The 22825-nt window shown below is 41.2% G+C and overlaps 1 protein-coding gene across 6 annotated transcripts in view; it reads left to right on the top strand.

Annotated features, from left to right (window-relative positions):
* tank (TRAF family member-associated NFKB activator) overlaps nt 1-21300 on the top strand; it is a 97610-nt gene extending 76310 nt beyond the window's left edge. For all 6 annotated transcript variants that reach the window (XM_068035248.1, XM_068035247.1, XM_068035250.1 and 3 more), the window contains one exon: nt 16262-21300. In XM_068035248.1, coding sequence (XP_067891349.1) covers nt 16262-16453 — 192 coding nt within the window. In that variant the 3' untranslated portion in view covers nt 16454-21300. The remainder of the gene's footprint in view (nt 1-16261) is intronic.
* The last annotated feature ends 1525 nt before the right edge of the window (nt 21301-22825 follow it).

Here is a 22825-nt window from a genome sequence, read left to right as displayed (position 1 = left end):
TTTTTAAACCACATTTCTGTTAGTGCCACTGCATTATATTTCCATACTGCTATTTGTGTTTGTGGCTTACCAACCTTATTCTCCACACCTTGTGCTATTACATATGTGCATTGTAATCCTGTCTTTGCAATCCTCGTAGCCTTTCTCCGTCTGCTGCTATCTAATATGGAACTACTCCCTTCTCTAGTACTGTCCACTGAACAATCAATCTGCACCTTATTCCTCTTTTCTACTTCTATATGCTGGTGCCCATTCCCCCTGCCAATTTAATTTAAACCCTCCCCAACCACACAAGGACATTGATCCCAATCCTGTTGAAGTGCAGCCTATCCCTTCTGCCCCAGAACTGTTCCCAACGCTTCAAGAATTTGAAGCCCTCCCTCTGGCACCATGCTTCAAGCCACACATTGATCATCCCTATCTTCCTACTCTCGTTGGCATGTGGCACTGGGAGTAATTCAGAGATTACTACCTTCGAGCCCCTACTCCTTAGCTTCCTCCCTAGTTCCTGAAAATTTGACCATAGGACTTGAATACCTGCCCTTGCTATGTCTTTGGTACCAACGAGCATTATAACTTCTAGCTCACTCCTTTCCCCCTATAGAATATCCTCCACTCTCTCAGTGATGTTCTTTACCCTGGCGCCAAGGAAGCAACACAACATACAGGACTCACAATGACAGTTACAGAAATGCTTGTCTGTCCTTCTGACTATGGAATCTCCTATAACCAGTACACTTCTGCACTTTGCTGCTCCACTGCTGTACAGTCCCTTGCCCATTGGTACCATGTTCTGGACTACACTTCAGGGTATCGTCATTCCCAGCAGTCCCCAATGTTGAGTACCCATTTGAGAGTGGCATAACAATCCGAAGACTCCTTCCTCTTCATAGTTTTCCAGATGGCCGTCCACTTATCCTCAACTCTTACTGTCTATGGCGTGACCACTTCCTGGAAAGTACGATTCAAAAAACACTCCTGCTCGTGATGCTCCACAGTGGCTCCAGCTGCTCCTGAAGCTTGGAAATACTCAACTTGAGCTGAAGCAGCTGGAGACACTTCCTGCACACATGGTTGCCCAAGACTCGTCAAGTGTCCTGGAGTTCCCACATGGTATCAGCTGCCCATCCATGATCTTAAAAAAAAAAAACACTATTCCCTCTTTTAGAATCTTGTTGGTACTTAGTTTAAATAATTAATTTTAATTAATGCCTCTGGACCTGCTCTTCTTTACTTTTCACATATGTCCGTGTTTTTCACCAATGTACAATCTGAATGCTTTTAGAACAAAGCTTCGTTGTCCAATCAAATTAATCTATTTTGCCAATCAATTACTCAACGTTATTAGTATTTTAAATAAAGATTGCCCAGCCACCAAACAGATTTGACCTAATGAGTTTCTTAGTACAATCAATGGAACTAATGTAGTCTCGTCTTGTTGATACTATAGATACATCTGGATAGTTCTGGCCACAGAGCAAACCCACTTGCTCGACAACCCATCGACCTTAAACGTTCACTTCCTCCACCACCTGCGTACTGTGGCAGCAGTGTGTACCATATACAAGATGCACTGCAGCAACTCACCACGCCTCCTTCGACAGCACCTTCCAAACCTGCGGCCTCTACCACCTGGTAGGATAACGGCAGCAGACATATGGGAGCACCACCATCTGCATGTTCCCCTCCAAGCTACACACCATCCTGACTTGGAAGTATATCATCTTTTTACTGTCGCTGGAGTCCTGGGACTCCCTCCCTAACAGCTCTGTGGGTGTACCCGCATCAGATGGACTGCAGCAGTTCAAGAAGACAGCTCACCACTACCTCTCAAGGGCAATTAGGGATGGGTAACAAATGCTGACCTTGTCAGCAATGCCCACATCCCATGAAAGAATTAAAATAAAACACTTTTTCAGCTACAGCTAGCTAAAACCAGATATGCTTTATTTAAATACATATACATATATTATGTTGCATTGGAGTAAATTTTGTATATTTGCTGTCTGTAATCTTCAAATTCATGTCAGTTCTCTCTCGCCTTTATCTGCGATCATAGTGATTAGATCTCTGTTTCACTGATGGTCATTAATCTCCACTCCATCTATACCAAGCATCTTCATAAGCTAAAGCATTTATTTGTTTCCTATTTTCGAAGGCTAACCAATTACCCAGCAGTGGCTGGCTAGGCAAATTTAGAATGCATTCTGCACTGCTATCATCTTTCTGGGAAGAATGTACTTGTAAAAGTAAAGATCATACCGCACATTGTACAATATCTTGTGCTTTGCGCAATTCGGTTCCAAGTTGATTGTTTTTGCAAAACAGCCACATGGAGCAATACACATATCATTCCTGTTTATTTTTGACTAGTGCATAGAATTATAATCCTGACTGCTGGGATTTTTGCTCTTCTTTCCTGATTAACTGTCCTGCTTTTGATAAACACCTCTGATGCATAGAGGATGTTGAATGAAGAATGATATTATCCATCTGGTAGGTTCTTTATTCTCAGAATGAAATGCCTTCTCCACATATCATCAGCTGGCCAAATGTAGGTTTTTGTAATTTTTGGGTATAATGTTTTCAGGTCAAAATAAACTTCTATTGTGGAGGTTGTGGGAGTAAGAAACATGTACAGAACTACCCATTTCTTTGTATCATAGCATCACCTTTTTACTGCACTAAATTTAAGCGGTTTGTTTGGAACCAGTCTGGCTAGGCTTGCATCTGATGGTACGTGCTGGATAGCTATCATTACAAAGAATGAAGACTTTCGAAAGTTTGTAACTTTATTTTTTATCATGAACCTAATTTTTGTGTGGAAGTTAGTATAATTGAGGGTTACCTTTTTAAGGCACAGCAATTATATACCCTATGCTTGATAAGAGCATAAGAAGGTAGAATTGAGAAACATCCCATTCAATTCACTCCCTTATTTTATTTCAGGACTCAATCCAATAATTTTCCTTTCCTAAATCTGTACTAATCTGTGCAGAATTGGGAATCAAATCAATTTTTTGACAATATTTTAACTGGGTCACTATGCGCTGCACTAGATATTTTCATGCTTAAAGCCTCCAATTCATAAAATAAACTATTATTCCTAACTTAACTTTATCTTTATTCTTACTTCATTCACATGAAGTACTTCTTCATATCCACAGGCATTGAGTTGTTTCAATATTTTAACAACTAAGAACATATTCTCCATTCCAGTGAGTATAAATTCATATTTCCTACCGTCCATTCATAACACATAACCCAGAATCTTGAATCATCTTTGTCCTCAGAATTTTCTCCACTGATTTTCTGTTGTTTTGTATTTATGCTGACTACAACAGCAGTGTTACTGTCACTTCTTGGACTTGTCACTTAGGTTTTGTTTGCATACTGCAGCATTTTACTTGGCTTTGCAGCTATTGACCTAAGATTGTTTCAATATTTGATCCATTATTTGTTATTAGTCAATGTTTTATTAATCTATTATGCAGTCTAATAGTTCTCCTATGACTTTCCATTTCTCATTATTACATACATTTGCCCTTGGATCACTGCCATACTCTTCGTATCAGCAAGCTACAAAATGATTTTGGAAGAAGATTTCAAATTAACTATCCATTTTATCTCTGATCACCTCAGGCATATAAAATTCAATAAGTGGTGCAAAAATATATAAAGAAAGGAGAACACTAACTATTAAAATGGAAGGAATGTGAAATATATATAACTTCTGTGAAGCTTTCCCATCATGTTTGAACTTGCCCATATTGCCCACTTAACGATTCATTATACTTGCATACCATTGAGGTCCCAACTCTCTTTCTCCAAGACAGGTGGAGATGTTCTCCAGAGCTCTACTCACCCCAATGTTTCACCACCTCCCTCACCCGCAACCTGACTCTGCTCCCTGTTGCAGTCTTGCTCGCTGTCCTGAGGCAGCCAAACACTCTTTCCCCTCGATCCTTATTCGGCATGCACCAACCTATCCTAAGCTAGACTCCTTTTCCTTCCACGGTCACAATGAGGAAAGCCACATTCCTGGCAGTGAAACCTTCCGTCAGTTCCAGCTGTATTTTCTGTTCACAATGTGGCCTCCACTACTTTGAGGAGACTAACACAGACTGGGTGACGGCTTTGTGGAACAGCTCCGTTGAGTCTGCAAGAATGATTCTGAGCTTCCGTTACCTGTCGTTTTAATCCTGCACCTTGCTCTCACTCTGATCTTTCTGTCCTTGGCTTGCTGCAGTGTTCCAATGAAGCTCAATGCAAGCTTGAGGAACAACACATCATCTTTCGACTGGGAACTTTACAACCTTCTGGATTCAACAATAAGTTCAACAATTTTGGATCATAACCTCTCCCCATTTTGTTTTGTGCTTCTTGGCTCGCTTTTTTTCTCGTTTGTCTCATTTCTGTTAGGTTCAGATGGCAGCTATCCTGCCCTTTGCACCACCTCAGACACATGTTTTGTTTCTTTACTTGTTCTATTACCAGTCCCTTTGCCCGTGCACCATGAAACCTTTTGCCATTTAATCAGTCCTGCCTTCCACCCAATCACAGACGTTCCCTTTTGTTGTTCTTCCCACATTCCCCCCTTTCACTTGCTCAAACCCTATTGCATTTCTAACTTTTCTCAGTTCTGATTAAGGGTCATCAACTGAAATGTGAACTCTGTTTCTTTCTCCACAGATGCTGCCACATCTACTGAGTATTTCCAGCATTTTCTCTTTTTAGTTCCAGCTGTATGTTGTTTAAGTCCTTAGTAAAGTATTACAATAATTGAAGTACAACAATGACTTATCTCACTACAGTTGGGATTTCCCAAAGGGCTTTCTAGCACTGAATTGGTGAAGCCTCTGTTCCTTAAACTGTTGCATATAATTAGCAATTCCAGTCCACCTACAGTACAATCACTGTTGGGGAAGCCTTTTTGGAAAACTTCTGCTGTTGGAAGAGGGTTTGGGGAATTGATGAAAGCTTACAAACTTCATTCTACTTTTTAACCCCCTACTCTGCCACCCCTACCTACAGTACCATGCCTTTCCCCCTCTTTCCTGCTACTGCTTCCCACTCCCACTGTTCCAATCCCAAGCATTCATGCCTTTCCACAAGCTTCCTATTCCTAAGTTTCTCAGAAAGTCTCAGTCATGGTGTTCTCAAAGTTATCCCAGAAACCAGCTTTCAGTTTAAGTGCTTACTGCTCTTTTCTTAGGATACCCTAACAACACCTTCCCCCAATATGCCCACATCTTGTCACATTATCCCAGTGTTTCCATACCCTAAGAACGCTTTTGCACTGCTGCCACACTGTAGCACTCTTATCTTCCATCGCATCTATATTCTCAACACACAACGCCTAGGCCCCTGAATCCTCGGCTACTATTTTGAGACCCAAAGACCTTTCTCCCCAATGCTGTTGGATGCCCACATCCCACCAGCTGATGCCATTGTTTCTACAGCCCTAGCCCAGTTTTCCATTGCTACCAACCTATGTCTGTCTCTCACCTCAAACTTCTGCAGTCCTCCTACATCTCTGGAAACTGAACAGTCTTCCATACTGTCTGTAAATACTGAACTTTTTTTTTAAAAGGCAGATGAAATGATGTACATAATCAAATACAGGTATAATAATCACAGCCACTGACTTATTCTTTCCATGAAAATATGGACATAATCACATAATTTCCCTGGAGCTCTTACTGCAAAATATAGCCTACAGCCTTCTGCAGCTCCTTTTTGCTCCCACCACGCTACACCACCTACCGGAAAAAGGGAGAGAAGGCAAATGAAGGATTAGACAGTGCAAATAACAACATGAAGACAAGAAAGAAACCAAATTCTCCAACTTCCTGGAGATCCACTTCATTTTTTCCAAACATTTCCTGACTATGTTTCAAGATTTATATTTAAATTTGAGAGCCACACTTGCAGAAAAGATATTAATTTGGCATCTGATTATCTCAAACCTCTGACTGAACAGATCAAAAGAAACAACTACAGCTGGCGCCTTAAGCTCCTTTATAAGGGTTGATTTTTGCTTTCCTTGCTGCCCTGTTTATAAGCATTAACTGTATCAAGAAGAAAATTGCAGCCCAAAAAAATGCCAACTTATCACTGAAGGTTTGCCATTGCAATTTTCAGGTGGGCATCTACTTTGGCAGCTGACACTCACATCTGAAACCAATGAGGGTCTAACTAATGTATTTCAGTAAGGATTCTACTGCACTGTTAGGACCCCACTGCCATTTTTGACAGTCAGCAACTGCCAGTGCTGCTTCCTCAACCTGCCCACAAACCACTCACTTTCTGCACTTAACTAGGGCCTGATCAGGAAAATCTATTTAGTCTCTTAGCAACAGCATCAGGTGGGTAGACCACACATACTACCTGCCTACCAATGTTTGCCAGAAACTAAAATCAGTGCATCCTGTATTTAATTAATGGCAAGTAGCCTTCATAATCTTAAAGGAGACATTTTCATTTTAGCAGAATCATTGATTTTGCATTGCATCATCTTTACGAAACAATGCATTATCTGACACCATCTGAAAAACTAAAGACATTATTTTAATTAAACTACAGCTTAATCAATATGTCATCAAACACCAATTAAATTTGAATTCAGTGCACTGCTCTGAGCTTGACACCAATTACACTTTGTGCTCTGAAAACAACAGCTTTATCTTACCTTCTGAGTAATACATTCTGCATTGCATTATATAATGGTACTTGTTCATTCAAGTTTATCTAGCTTCTCATGAGCAGTTGCATGAGATATCTACTGAAATAATGGGGCTCAATTTCGTGTCGTGGGTCGTGGCAGGGGGCCTGCAAAATACTTGTGGGTCATGGCGGGACTCTGCCCTGACGTCGAGAAGGCCCCGCTGCGTATTACCGGCGGCGGTGTGTCCTCAGTGCGGCCCCCCGCTGCCAAGTGACGGGGCCTTCATTTCAATATTACAATTAATTAAATAAACATGCAGATGAATCTACCTGGTCCCAAGCCGATATTACGGGCGCCGGCCGCAACTTGCGCGGCTTCGGAACTCCATTTGGAGTTCCGAGGCAAGGCACTGGTTGGGCGGGGGATGGACTGAAATTATCGGGGCAGGAAAGTGGGTGGGGAGAGGGAATAACCCATCTTATTGGCTGTGGGGATGGCAAGAAGGGTTGCGTGGGAAAGTTCAGGTTGGGAATAAAGTTCCTTTTGATACTGTCCTCAAAAGCAAACATTGAGGGGTGGGGAGGTGGGAAAGGGCCTCTAGTATTTAATTTTTTAGACCAAATTCTGCACAATATCACTTTAAACATTCAAACTTTTCCTAAGGGCTTGCAGCTCTTTAAAAATGGTGCCTGCGAGTTGGCACCGGATGTCGTTGCTGGGGACGCAGCAGCCTCCCCCTCTACGTCGTTGGGGGCGGCCGCTCCACCCCCTCCATTTAAATGACCCCCCAGGCTTATTATCGCGGGGGCTCAGGGACAGTGCATCCACGTGGGATGCACGCTGTCATCAGAGTGCACTGCCGCGAATTGCAGCATGCATGTAAAATTCAGCCCATAAAAACTGATCTCACATGGTGTTTCACATGGTGAGTGGGTGATAGAGGTGTGATGTGATATAACATGCAATATATTATCAAGGCCATTGATTTACAATGACTGACGAAGTCTTGGGAGTAGGCAAAATATTTCAGGGTGCAGGTAGATAAGTGGTATTTAGCAGTACTTGGTGGAGGTTTTTGTGCTTTGGTAGCACTTGGGGTGCTTCTGTAATTTGCAAGAATTGGTGTGGAATTCCTGGTGTTTGACAGCGTGGAGATGGGCATCCTAAGGTTTTGTAGCATTGAAATCCTGTGTTTTAATGGTACAGGACTGGGATCTTGGGTTTTGGTTGCATTTGTTGGGAGTTCTGTATGTTATAAGCACTGGGATTGGGAGGGCTAAGTGCTTTGTGATGGGTGTTCTTGAGTTTGCAAATAGTTGTGTGGGGGGTAGGGTGTTGTCCAGGGATTGAGCAGAACTGAATTTGGAGTCCTAGATTTGGCCGAAGGTGAATCCTAAAGTGGTTGCAAGCGAGATGAGTGATATTGTGGTTGATAAAATGAAAATTTTAGTAAAGCTAAGGGAAGACAAAGCATTGGGGATTTCAGGGAGGGAATTGTAGAGGCACGAGTAATTATATTTCAGGGCTGTATTGAGTATGGGTGTACGCTGGAGGACTGGAGAGTGGCCAGTGTAGTACCCTTTTTTTTCAAAAATGGAGATTGACCTAATCTGAAGAATTATAGGCGAGTTTGCTTAGTATCTGTGGTAGGAAACATTTTAGTGTCTTTAATTCAGGGTGAAATTACCACATATCTAGATAGATTTTTTAAAATCTATAAGCAGTCAACACTGATTTTAAGAAGGACCAACAAGATGTAACAGACATGGTAGATGGGAAAAGTGTAGTGAAATTAGTGGACATGGATCTTAGAATAGTTATTGACAAGTTGCAGATTATTGGAGAAGCTTAGGGGAAATGGAATTGGAGGGAGGATAGGAAACTGGTTTAGAAACTAGTTAGAAGGGAAAAAAACAGAGTAGGAGTTAAGGACAGTTTATCAGAATGGTTGGAAGAGGGTAGTGTTATTCATCTGGGTTCAGTTCAGGGGCTTCTTCTGTTCACTGTGAATATCAATATCAAAGATTTGAATGTAGCCCTAGAGGGAGTGACATTGAAATCAAAATAGAAGTTATAGTTCATTCTTTAGAAGATCAAAGGGAAAGAAATCTCTAAAATGTGGCAAGTGAAATTCATTGTCAGTAAGTGTGAGGTGATGCATTTTGATTTTTTTTAAAGCAGTAATTGTACTTTGAATGGAAGTAGGCCCAGCTGTGTGGCAGAGTGGAGGAACTTGAGGGAACAAGTCCACAGTATATTAAATGCAGCACTGTAATAATGACAGAAAATGCTGGAAATACTCAGCAAGTCAGGCAGCATCTGTGGGGAGAGAATGTTTTCAGGTTAATGATCTTTCATCAGAATATTAATTCTGTTTCTGTCTCCACAGATGCTGCATGACCTGTTGAGTATTTCCAGTATTTTCTGTTTCCATTTCAGATTTCCAGCATCTGTAGTATTTTGCTTTTGTATTAAATGCAGCACCTTGAGTGTCAATTCAGGGTGTTGCTCAAAATGTTGCAATTGTGTTTTTCACAGATGATATGTTAGTGGATTTTGTCATAGAACTGTATTTATTTTCTCCTCGGATTAAAAAGTGTGCCTTTAAGACTGTTTAAAAACAGTGTGCCGTTAAAAACTAAGAAGCACAGTGTGCCAGCTGCACTTGTTACCCAGGCAACAGCAGGAGAGTGAGGAGGTCACATCGTATAATGTTTCAATTTAACTGTGTGTAAAAACCAGTTAAGACCAGTTTTGAGAGACACCAGCAAAGCATGCTTACTAAACGAAAGAGCTGGCTATTTCTCTCAGCAGAAATTCTACGATGAGCTACAGGCCCATCGTAAATTGCCTAAGGAGGAAAAAAACCCTTTGAAGAGACCATTTGTACTGCTGGAGGTAGCAAAATCCATTTTCTTTACTTCCAATCTGAGTCTTTGCTTCAAGATTGACTCTCTCTTGACTGATTGTGTTTGCTGGAATTTTCAGTAAAGTTTTTACCAAAAGACTGCCGATTTTTAAAAATTCAAGTAGATCTGTTGATGTGCTCATCATTGAAAGAACTGTGTGACGCATGCTGCAGCCGAAGTGTTTGCCTATCTATTAAAGGACTGTTTCATCAAATCCACATGGAGACTTCAAGTGACATTTGATTATTTTTACACTAGGATGCCTCACCCTTCAGGAATGTAACCCACAAAGACTAACAACCCAGTTATTTATTTATTCTTAAACAGCTAATTTTTTAAAACATTCTTTTTAAAAACCAGTTAACTGTTGATTTTTGAGTGTATGTGTGATAATGGGGGAGTTAGGTTAAAATAAGTAGTTATAAGGTCTTTAGACATAGGTTTAATCTTAATAGTGTTTAAGATTTAGTTTTTAATAAATAGTTAATTTGTTGTTGTCTGAAGATACCTAGTTTGGTCTGTTTTATTCTGGGGGTTACTGGAGTGTTTAATTTGGCTGTTTTCCAGTTGGATGGGAAAAACTTTAAATACTATGCTGCGACCTGTGGAGTGATGGGACTGAATTGACAGTGCATTATTGCTCCTGCTTCTGGAGTAACAATTTGTTTAGGGGTTGAATGTGCACTGTTCAGCTTCTTAAATAATAGTAACCAGTAGAATAGGGTTCTGGTTGCCATGTCGTAGCTCTGGAAGACGAGACACAAGTGGTGTCTCTCCAGTTGTTTATTTATAATATCTGCGCATTAGAATTAGAACATTACAGCACAGTACAGGCCCTTCGGCCCTCGATGTTGCGCCGACCTGTGAAACCATCTGACCTACACTATTCCATTTTCATCCATATGTCTGTCCAATGACCACTTAAATGCCCTTAAAGTTGGCGAATCTACTGCTGCTGCAGGCAGGGCGTTCCACGCCCTTACTACTCTCTGAGTAAAGAAACTACCTCTCACATCTGTCCTATATCTATCACCCCTCAACTTGAAGCTATGTCCCCTCGTGTTTGCCATCACCATCCGAGGAAAAGACGCTCACTATCCACCCTATCGAACCCTCTGATTATCTTATATGTCTCTATTAAGTCACCTCTCCTCCTCCTTCTCTCCAATGAAAACAACCTCAAGTCCCTCAGCCTTTCCTCGTAAGACCTTCCCTCCATACCAGGCAACATCCTAGTAAATCTCCTCTGCACCCTTTCCATAGCTTCCACATCCTTCCTATAATGCGGTGACCAGAACTGCACGCAATACTCCAGGTGCGGTCTCACCAGAGTTTTGTACAGCTGCAGCATGACCTCGTGGCTCCGAAACTCGATCCCCCTACTAATAAAAGCTAACACACCATATGCCTTCTTAACAGCCCTATTAACCTGGGTAGCAACCTTCAGGGATTAATGCACCTGGACACCAAGATCTCTCTGTTCATCTACACTACCAAGAATCTTCCCATTAGCCCAGTACTCTGCATTCCTGTTACTCCTTCCAAAGTGAATCACCTCACACACTTTTCCGCATTAAACTCCATTTGCCATCTCTCAGCCCAGCTCTGCAGCCTATCTATGTCCCTCTGTACCTTACAACATCCTTCGGCACTATCCACAACTCCACCGACCTTAGTGTCATCTGCAAATTTACTAACCCACCCTTCTACACCCTCTTCCAGGTCATTTATAAAAATGACAAACAGCAGTGGCCCCAAAACAGATCCTTGCGGTACACCACTAGTAACTAAACTCCAGGATGAACATTTGCCATCAACCACCACCCTCTGTCTTCTTTCAGCTAGCCAATTTTGATTCCATGATGATCTTCATCCTAAAGAAGGGATGAAGAGCACAGGCCGTCTTCATCTCCTTTCAAAGTCCCAATACCTTGTGTGTAGGTGGATAGTAACAGTCCTTTTTCATAATTGAAAGTTATTTGGCATGGAGAAGAAGAATTTCCTTTGGGCTATGTGAGATCCAGAAGGAAAAAGTTAATGGTTGAAGGGAGGGAGAGCGTCAGTCACTTCAACCTGCTGCTCAGTAGCCTGCACAGGAAGTCAATCTTGTGGTGAGTACATTTATTTGCCAAAGGCTCTTGTATAAGGACCTATATTAGGTAGTTGGTTATGAATAAACCTAGTGCTTTTGAATATCAAGGCAACTGTCCTGTATCATTCTTTAACTCCTAACTTCAGAGTAATAGAATCATGTAGCTGATGACAAAACTCTTAAGGATAGGCATAGCAACAATTGGAGGCTAGTTACATGAGCACTTGTTTATGTATCAGGGGTCAATGCCTACCTTGATTGAGTTATAGGGAAGTGAGGAGTTGCTGCAGCTTTGCACCTCCAACTCCAGGAACTTAATGGGTTATGTGTTCAAACATCGATCAGGAGAATGGTGGCAGTACATTTGCACATTTTATGCTGAGTTGTGCTGTTTTTGCTTTGGACAAATTCCTGATACATGCTGACAATCTAGTGAGGGTATAAACTCAAGCTACTCAGATCTCTTGTAACCAGATAGTGACTATTCTCCTTGGTGGTGGAGGAGATAAGTTGGGTCACTTTGGGGTCAGGTTTACTGCAGGGCAACACACTTGAGGATCTGTGGATGGAAGATTGGCACTGATTATATCCTTTTGTGGCAGACTCGGTAAAGGTTTACAGGTGAGATGTGAGTGACTGCCATTGACACAAGGCATTATTCGACCGAGTGTTACACCAAGGAGCTCGGGTGAAACTGAAGTGTGATAGGCCCAGCTATTTGCAGCTGCTTCATCAGTAACCTAACCTCCATCATAAGGTCAGAAGTGGTTCTGTTTCCTGATGATTGCACAGTTTTCAGCTCCATTCACAATTCATCAGATGATGAGGTGGTCCATGCCTAAATGCAACAACACTTGGCGATAGCATCCAGGCTTGTGCTGATAAGTGACGAGAAGCATTCACGTTCCACAAGTGTCTGGCAATGACTATCTCCAACAAGAGATCATAACTACATCTCCACCATCCCCACCCAACCACCAAGACGTTGAATGGCATTACTCTCGCTGAAAACCCCAATCCACATCCTGGGGGTCGCCATTGATCAGAAACTCAACTGGACCAACCACAGTGGCTCCTAGAGCAGGTGAGTGGCTGGGTATTCTACAAGTGGCTCACCTCCTGATTGTTAAAACCTCTCTACCACCTACTAGAGACAAGTCAGGAGTGTGATGGAATATGCTGCACTTGCTTGGGTGGGTACAGCTGCAACAACACTCAAGAAGCTCCACACCATCCAGGACAAAGCAGTTCTCTTGATTGCACCCCATCCACCACTTGAAACATCTACTCCCTCCACCATGGCTTCTTTGTGTACTATCCACAAGATGCACTGCAGCAATTTGCCAAAGCTTCTTCGACAGCACCTCCCAAACCTGTGACCTGTACCATTTAAGGAATGGAATTTGTGGTAGAGAACCAAAGGCTTTGGGCTTCACAGTATTTAATGGGAGGCAATTCCTGCTCAGCCAATACTGGACTCGGGTTTTCGTGTTGTTGAGAGAAATTTAATGGGAAAGGGAGAGTCATTGTGCTTGTTTCTACCCATCAGTTTAACCTTTAAACATCATTTTGAACACTTCTGGGTCTGAGTAACATTACCTTGGTCATTGGCTGCACTGCTCCCCATCCACCATTATGCTTGCTGCATGTATTCTAATTATTTTCCCAACAAATTGTGTTGTAAATTTGCTACTGGAGAATTGGGGAGAACAACAGTGTAACTTGGGATGTTCAGCACCAGTATTGCCATTAGAGCGAATTCCAGGCCTTAATGTTTAGTAATAAACATGAATGTAGTAACAAACACAACTTCTAAACAAAGTCTTGAATTTTAATTGTGAGACAAAAATGTGTTGTCCATGGGGTTTCTCGAATGCTTTAGGCCCAAGGTCTGTTGCTTGCTATATAGACAGTACAGTATATTAATTCTTTTGCATCATGTTTATCACCGATGCTGTTGTAAGAGATTTAGCAAAAACAAATTACACTATTTCCTCTATTACTTAGAAGCCCTGTGGAGCTGTGAAACACACACACTCTATCACATTACTTGTTACTAATGCCTTTTTCTATTATCTCATTGGATTGTTCTTTTACTAGTTATCTGAGTATCTATTTTCAGTAGATGGCACCCTGCTTTGTACAGTGCAAAACTGTACAGAAGCAAATGAAGCAGCTGGTATGTAATTACATGTTATGAAGAGGCATGCTATTTAAAAATATAAAATAAGAATTTCTGCTAAGTTGCATAGAAAGGGGTTATATACTCACTGATTACACTGATTTTCAGTTAATAAAGTTACATTAATGTGTCTGAAATTGATGACTGAAAAAAATCATCAGTGTGGTTTTCCATACATTGTCATTGATTGAGATCTTTTGTTTTCAAGGAAATTAATAAAATTATATAAAGTAGACATATTTAACTGTCATCAAATATCTCTCTCCCTTCCATGTGACTTTAGTTTGCTATTATATCATGTGAACTTTCTGTTCCTGCCATTTGTGGGTTAGGGAGAAGAACACTGAAGTATTTTTCAAGAAAAGAATACATATGCTGTTTAGAAGGAATGTTATTATTAGACTGCATGAAGTTATTCAAAGTAATTGGGTATTGAACTGTCCGGGTCAAAGTACAAGTGTCAGGCTTTTTTATGATTTATTTTGTTCAAAATATTAAATAACAACTATTACATCAAAAATTAAAATATACTTAAAGATTGGCACATTGCCTTTGCACCAGTTTAATGGCCTGATTATGTTCAATATTTTAAAGTCTCAGTTAATCCAGTTTGTGTTTGATTTGAGCTTCTATAATTTACAAAGGAATTGAAAGACTTGTTATTTAATTGACCAATTATTTTTCCTGTTTTCCTGAAGACTTTGAATCCTTGCTGAAACGCAGTTACTTAGGTCCTGGGAACCTTCTGGTGCCTCACCAAGTGGCCATTATTTACGTGTTAGTTTTAAAGTGAGTGTCAGGACACTGTTCAACTACAGGGGCCTTTGCAGCTGAGCCCAATTAAGTCCTTTCCTTACATCCACACATGTGCATTTCCAGCAGGAGTCACTTGATAACAGGATCCTTGGCCAATTGTGCCCTCCCTAACCTCCCTAGACAAGTTCACTGAACTATTGGAGGAGAGTTTAAATATAGATCTAGTTTCTGCTTTTTTTGGCGGGGGTAGATGGCAGGGAGTCATAATGGAAAAACTGGCATCATACTTGCTGCACAGTTACCTCTAAATTAGTTCACGTGTATCTGAGAAGTTTTATATTGACTTTAATTAACTGTGGGTGATTAGGGAGCAGTTATTGCATTGCCCACTTGCATCACTTTATTACATGTATGGAGTGCTCCTTTCTGGAGTCCCACTTGGGACAGTTTATTACTGACAATCAGCTCTTCTCAATTGGTAGAAATTAAATGATGGACCACTGTACCAGCAGAATTATGTTTCAAAAATATATAGGTAAGTTTAAAAAGCAGGCATCACACTAGAAGTCATTATTCTGCCACTGGTATAAAATGAAACAAAGCGCTGGCATTTCCTCCAGTAGCAGCCTGCACTGGCAGCTTTAGACTGTTTTGGCACTGTATGTGGAAAATGTTGGTCTAGCACCGATGCCAAAGATAAGATACAAAGACAGCATAAGTCAGTGAACATTTATTAGTAGTTTGCAATACAAAATCCCCCCTTATAAATTGCACTCTCCTGGGAGCTGTTACAATCTGCGTTTTATATTCTGTTAAGTACAGTATTTAGCAAATACATATGTTTCAGTAGCTTTAGATAAATGTTCTGTCTGCACCTAAGCAGACTTAATGTGCAATTTACACCAACTGCTAGTTACATACATCAAGCAAAATGTTTATTAACAACAGGAAGTGGTGCTATTACACTTAAAATTAGGATATTAATATGCATTGATGCTGACCCAGCTATGCAGTTAGAATTCACGTAGCTGGGTGTATAGCAAGTTTAAAAAATAGTTCAGATCAGTACACTTGAGCTATCACATGGTTACAAAATTTTTACTCTTCTGATCCAATGCACCAATTATGTGAGATTATCAAGTAAAACATGCTATGTACCAAACCATTTAATACTTATGCTCTGTAGCCTCCTATATACTGAAATTATTGTGATCCATGAAAATGCAAATGTGTATGTAAGATGTATAAAAATTAACTGCAGAAATCTCTGGACTTTATGAAAATGAGAAACTGTTAACTAATAGTGTGCACTACTCTTACTGATCATGTTTTTGAGACTTCTAATGTAAATTAACAAGTGAATCACTTCAATCAATTTGAGAAGCTATCTTTTGGATGTACATGTGTGCATTTATTGTTGTTGAGTCATTGTTTTAGAAAAAACAATCCTGCAAAATGGGTATTTTGAGCTGATTTCCTATACAGTACTGAGGTAGATAAAAGGTTGTTCAGAATATATTTATTTTCTAGACTGCCATAAGGGCTGATTATTCCACTAAAGCTGTTGTATTATAATCTGACTTTTATAGACATATGGTCTGTTTTTCATTTACACAGCACGTTCAGTAATGAAAAATGTCTCCTCTCTTCTGCAGCTTGTGTGGAATCCATACCACAATAAAGAGGGTGAATTACTGCATCAAGCATCCAAAGACTCTGACCTGGACCTAAACTCCAAAATCTGTGAATTCTGTCAGGCAGTCTTCCCAGCAGGCACCACATCTAGGGAAGACTTCCTCAGGCATCTTAATTCACACTTTGAGGTTGTTGCTAAAAATGGATTATAATGCTTGTACATTTCCACATTGAGATGAAGAAACCAGCCTTATGAACTTAACATGTATGCATGATGTACAAAATAGTTCTTGTTAGTGTGGAATTGTAAATATCAAAAGGACATCTGTGAATTGAAGACTGGTCCAATAACATTGTGTTTCTTTCATTGAAAGAACCTTTTCTCTTTTATAGTGGGGGGAAATGTTTGATTATTAAAGAAATACATTATGCAATTCAATTTTTTCCATTGTACAATCTGACAAGTTAATTTGAAGCAAATAATTTTACTGCACAACGGCCATTTGTGTGTCTTTTACAGTGCCAGAATTGGAGTATTCTAATTTCAGGTCATCCAAATCAGTATTAAAATTGGCAGATCACCGTGTGGAGTTCTAGAATTGAAAAGCTGATGGCTTAAGTACAGTAATTGTTATAAACCCTGCAATATTTTTACATTTTTAAGAATTGTTGAGATTATTTTGTTTTTACTTTTGTTGAAATTGATGGTCCTTTTACAGATTTTTCACCTAGTGTCAACATAAAAGCCTTCACTATTCTTCTGCAACATACCTTAACCTGAACCCCAGAACTGCAACTATTATTGTACTGTCATGGCATTTTCATATCTTGCATTAGTTAGATGCTGCCAAATTAATGCCAGTTAGTATAAAATTATGAAGTTTTGTGTTATGAGCTTGCTCCAAGTTTTGCATCAGTGAGATTGTCCAAGTAATTTCTTAAAGCCATCAGAAAGAGATGTTTGCCGCATCGCTTTAGACTGTTGGGTAGATGAATGCTACATCTTGCACGATCAGAAATACTGGTGTCATGTTAGGCCCCCATATGCCAAGAATGAGGCACATCAATTTTGTAATGAACGTTGATTTTTAACTGTTGTTGGAGTGAGGAAATGACTTGTTAAACAGATCAGCCATGGTTGGAAAAATACATTTACATACTAACAGACGTCGAAGGTGAGGAAGTGCATTCCAGAGCCTGCTAAGGAGGATATAATCCACAAGAGCCAGGACGGGTTAGACCAGCTCGTCACATGAATACCTGGCTGTTCCAGGGTTTTCTATTGAACTGGCCACAGAGAGTTTGAACTCCAGAAAGCTGTTTGCTCCTGGACTGAGAAGATCTCTCCTGTCTGCTCCCATCTCTTTCTCACAAGCCTCTGAAGACACATGAATCCCAAGAGAGAAAAGTTTCCTACAGTGAACAAGGTTTAGGAAGAATACTGGGTCCCAATGAAAATCAAGATCTACCAACAACCAAGGACTCAACAGTGATCTCAAAGAACCGTAACAAAAACTCTTCAGATATTGCCTCAAACTTTTCCACTTTGTTTTCCTTCTGCTCTTTTCTGTCTCTATCTGCATGTGTGTATCGCATATGCATGTTAGCGTGGGGCACGGCGTGTATGCATAGGCGTTAACTGAATTAGAGTTTAAGTTTAATAAATTTCACCTTTTCTTCTTTAAACCTAAGACAGCCTGTTTGTACTGGTTTCTTAGTCTTATAATTGGAAAGTGGTGACCAAGGTTTCACCAAGGGGGAGCTAAAAACACGGTGTGTTTAAAATTAAACCCTGTTATGGTAAGACGGGGTGAAGGCTGAAAGGGACTCCCAGACCCCCCTCTCACCTGATCATAACACTGGGCAGAATTTTCCTGTGGGCTTTGGGAGCCTGACGTTGAGACCAAATGGGGGTCCTGAGCCTACACTTGCTGGGAGCCAGACAGGTGGAGCTATTTTCCCGAAAGCAGCTTCCTAATTGGCCATCTCGGCTCTTGCCATCTTATTAAGAAAGGTGGGTGGATCTAGAGCCTTGGCAGCCTCACTGGGAGAAGTGGGTGCTGCTGAGGCATGCAGGAGACCAGGAGGGTGCCTCAAAATGGAGGTGCCCTCGGAGATGTAAAAAAACTAAATTAATGAGGGAAGAAGGCGGCTGGCCCTGGAGATCAGAGGGGAAATCCCTCCAGTTGGATCATTGGGCCGCAGGGGATGCCATTCTTATCCACCACTCTCTCTTTGGAGGATGGAGTCTTCGGCTCGGATGGAGTCTTCGGCTCCGATGGCCCGCCAGACTGCTTCAGGGAGGCCGCTTCCGAGGACCTGGCGGTCGCCCCTCTTGGGGTCAAAATGTCAGCGGTGCCACAAACTCACCCCTAATTGGCACGGCCTTAACTATTTAAAATTGCCTGCCCACCTCAGTGATTCCAAGCACCCCTTCGGGAAACATCTGCAGCAGTGGTAATGCATTAGGGAGTCGTTCCAATGCAACTCAACCCTATTTTCCTGCCCCTTCACCCCGCCCCCCCACCTCCACTCCCATCACCATATTTCAGCACATTGTCTCTGAAATTCCAATATGTAATCTATCTTATTTCAAAACTAGCATCTGAATCTGCTGCCCCTTCCAAACTCATATGCATTGGAAAATAGGTTTGGAATCTAGCCTTCATGTCTAAGGTTATTTAAAGATGCCAAAATTAGCTTACCTTTGGACTATCCCATATAGACCAATTCCAAATATAATAATAGTTACCCTAGCCAATTAAATCACCACAGACCTTCATACAAAACTGAGTGGAGTGTACTTAATTCCCACTTGCCAGTGTCATCAAAAATGAAGTTGGATACAGAGGTGCTTAACATACTAACAACATCTGTGCGAACACATCACTCTCGCAGAGTAAATCTTTAAGGATCATATCCTCGTCTTTCTATGACAAACCTGCTTCTTAAATTCTATCCCACTTCCTCCACTCTCATCTTAACTACCAAGTGTGTAAACAAAGTATAACCTTAAATGCTTTAGTTTATCACTAAGGTACATATCTATTAATAACAACGAAGATGGATCAATTCAGTCACATGGATCCTTTTTCAAGATGTCATTCAATTTAAGAAGCAGGTGTTAAAAACTATAATTCTCATTTTATTTTGTTCCATGAAGAACAGGAGTCCAATTAGGTGTTACATCTCTTCTCTCTCTTTCTCAGTGCCTAAATCATAATATAATTTCTGATATCAGGATTTTCAGGGGGTTTTTTCTTTTATCAATTCAACTCCAGTTGAAAATGACACGGGTCTGAATTAGGAGCACCCAATAATACTAATATATGTTTTTTGTCTGCGTCTCAGATTTCCCAGCACATAAGGGTTAACCATTTTGGTTTTCCCAGATACCTCTAATATCCAGACTAATCATATGATTTGTCCAGAATGCCAGATAATTTCCTACAAGGCTGCATTCAAACCCCTATTTGAGATGTGAAAATATTGTGATCTAACCCACATGTGCCATGTAGTCCTTTATATTGCATAATTTGTACTTTTTATTTCCTGTTTACTTATTTTTTTATTTATTTAGAGATACAGCACTGAAACAGGCCCTTCGGCCCACCGAGTCTGTGCCAACCATCAACCACCCATTTATACTAATCCTACACTAATTCCATATTCCTACCACATCCCCACCTGTCCCTATATTTCCCTACCACCTACCTATACTAGGGGCAATTTATAATGGTCAATTTACCTATCAACCTGCAAGTCTTTTGGCTGTGGGAGGAAACCGGAGCACCCGGAGGAAACCCACGCAGACACAGGGAGAACTTGTAAACTCCACACAGGCAGTACCCAGAATTGAACCTGGGTCGCTGGAGCTGTGAGGCTGCGGTGCTAACCACTGCGCCATTGTGCCGCCCATCTTGATTGTATTGTTTTAATGAAATGTTCAAAAGCTGGAATTGTAAAATTGCTAATGGTACTCCATTATTTAAGTAGGGAGACTGGGAGATACCAGGTAACTACAGACCTGTCAGCTTACCAATTGTGGGGAAGTTAAACTGGAATCTCTCATAAGAGACAGATTAACTGAACACTTGGAGAAGTATCAGCTGATCACAGTGTCTGCATAACTTTATGAACAATAGGTCATGTCTGACTAATCTCGTTGAGCTTTCTGAGGAGGCCACTTGTTTGGTGGATGGGTGAGTGTCTATGAATATGGTCTATATGGATTTCCAGTAGGCATTTAATAAGATTTTGATAGATGATCACAAATTAGGGTGCACAGAATTGAAGGAACCTTGTGTGGGTCAGTAATGGCGTGGGTGCTGAGATTAGGGATGAAGGGATTGTTTTGATTGGCCTTGGGCAGACCCTATCTAGAGTAATGTGTTCAGTTTTGGTCATTGAACCACAGAAAAAATATAATGGCAGTGGAGGGGGTATAGTGCTGATTCACCTGAATGATACGAAGGCTTAAAGGGCTAAATTATGAGGGCAGGTTGCATAAAATTGGCTTGTATTCCCTCTAGTTTAGAAGTGATCTACTCACAGTGTTTAAATGATGAAGAGATTTGATTGGATAGATACATAGCAGGAATAATCTTGAAATTAGAGCTGGGCCATTTAGGGAAGCACTTTTTCAGACAAAGGTAGAGAATTTGGAACACTCTTTTCCCCCAAAAGACTATGGACGCTAGGCCAATTGAAATTTTCTTCGGTAGAATTAAGGTTATCGAGGAATCTGGAACAAATGCAGATAAATAGAATTGACATATATAGCAGTTATGATCCTTTAACATATATGCTCTTTTATGAAAGTTGTCTTGCCAAACTGATTTTCCTTGCTTGATGTTGATTCCTGTATTCCATGTACGACAGTTAAAGACAGGGTCCATGGTTTCATCACACCATGTCATTTTTAATCAAGTATCCAACTAAACTTTACTGAAAAGAACTAAGTTTTTGGATGTTTCATTGCTTTGAAAAAATGTTATGTGTGTTGATCTGTTCTTTTGTGTAATTATCTTACTTGTAAATAAAACATGGCTGTTTACTTGAGCCCGAATGTATTAGCTCAACAGTGTGGTATTTTCTGCCTTTTGGAGTGGAAAGCAGATCATGTTGGACAGCCAACATGGTCTCCAATGTATAATCCTATGGAAAAAATGGGAACTGCTTGTCCTGTGGTATACTATCACATATGTGTCAGGCTTAACCCAGTCCTTTCGACCCTGAAAAGTCCTTACGAACATCTGGTGCTTGTGCCAAAGTTGGGAGAGCTGTCCCACAGACTAGTCGGGTTCTTGCTTGACATAGTCATACTCAAGGAATCATACCTTACAATGTCCCAGACATTGCCATCACCACCCCTGGGTATGTCCTGTCCCACCAGCAGAACAGACCCAGCAGAGGTGGCGGCACAGTGGTATACAGTCAGGTAGGAGTTGCCTTGGAAGTCCTCAACATCGACTTCGGACCCCATGAAGTCTCATGGCATCAGGTCAAACATGGTAACGGAAACTTCCTGCTGATATTCACCTACTGCCCTCCCTCAGCTGATGAATCAGTACTCCATGTTGATCACCACTTGGAGGAAGCACTGAGGATGGCAAGGGCACAGAATGTACTCTGGGTGGAAGCTTTCAATGTCAATCACCAAGAGTGGCTCAATAGTACCGCTACTGGCCAAGTCCTAAAGGACATAGCTGCTGGACTGCATATGCGGCAGGTGGCGAGGGAACCAACAAGAGGGAAAAACATACTTTACCTCGTCCTCACCAATCTGCCTGCCGTAGATGCATCTGTCCCTGACAGTATTGGTAAGGATGACCACTGAACCATCCTGGTCAAGACAAAGTACCACCTTCACATTGAGGATACCCTCCATCGTATTGTGTGGCACTACCACCGTGCTAAATGGGATAGATTTCAAACAGATCTAGCAATGCAAAACTGGGCATCCATGAGGTGCTGTGGGCCATCAGCAGCAGAATTGTATTCAACTACAATCTGTAACCTCATGGCCCTGCATATTCCTCACTCTACCGTTACCACCAAGCCAGGAGATCAACCCTGGTTGAATGAAGAGTTCAGGAGGGCATGCCAAGAACAGCACCAGGCATTGCTCAAAATGAGGTATCAACCTGGTGAAGCTACAACCCAGAACCACTTGCATGCCAAACTGCGTAAGCAGCATGTGATAGACAGAGCTTAGTGATTCCATAACCAACGGATCAGATCTAAGTTCTGCAGTCCTGCCACATCCAGCCGTGAATGGTGGTGGACAATTAAACAACTAACTGGAGGAGGTAGCTCCACAAATATCCCCATCCTCAATGATGGGGGAGCCCACCACATCAGTACGAAAGATAAGGCTGAAGCATTTGCAACAATCTTCAGCCAAAAGTGCTGAGTTGATGATCCATCTCTGCCTCACCCTGAAGTCCCCAGCATCACAGATGCCAGACTTCAGCCAATTCGATTCACTCCGCATGATATCAAGCAACAACTGATGGCACTGGATACTGCAAAGGCTATGGGCCCTGACAATATTCCGGCAATAGTACTGAAGATCTGTGCTC

This window comes from Heterodontus francisci, chromosome 7 (assembly GCF_036365525.1).
Source record: "Heterodontus francisci isolate sHetFra1 chromosome 7, sHetFra1.hap1, whole genome shotgun sequence".
In the NCBI taxonomy this organism is placed as follows: Eukaryota; Metazoa; Chordata; class Chondrichthyes; order Heterodontiformes; family Heterodontidae; genus Heterodontus; species Heterodontus francisci.
The sequence above is the reverse complement of the archived record's forward strand: the minus strand, read 5'-3'. Positions and strand labels throughout refer to the sequence as shown.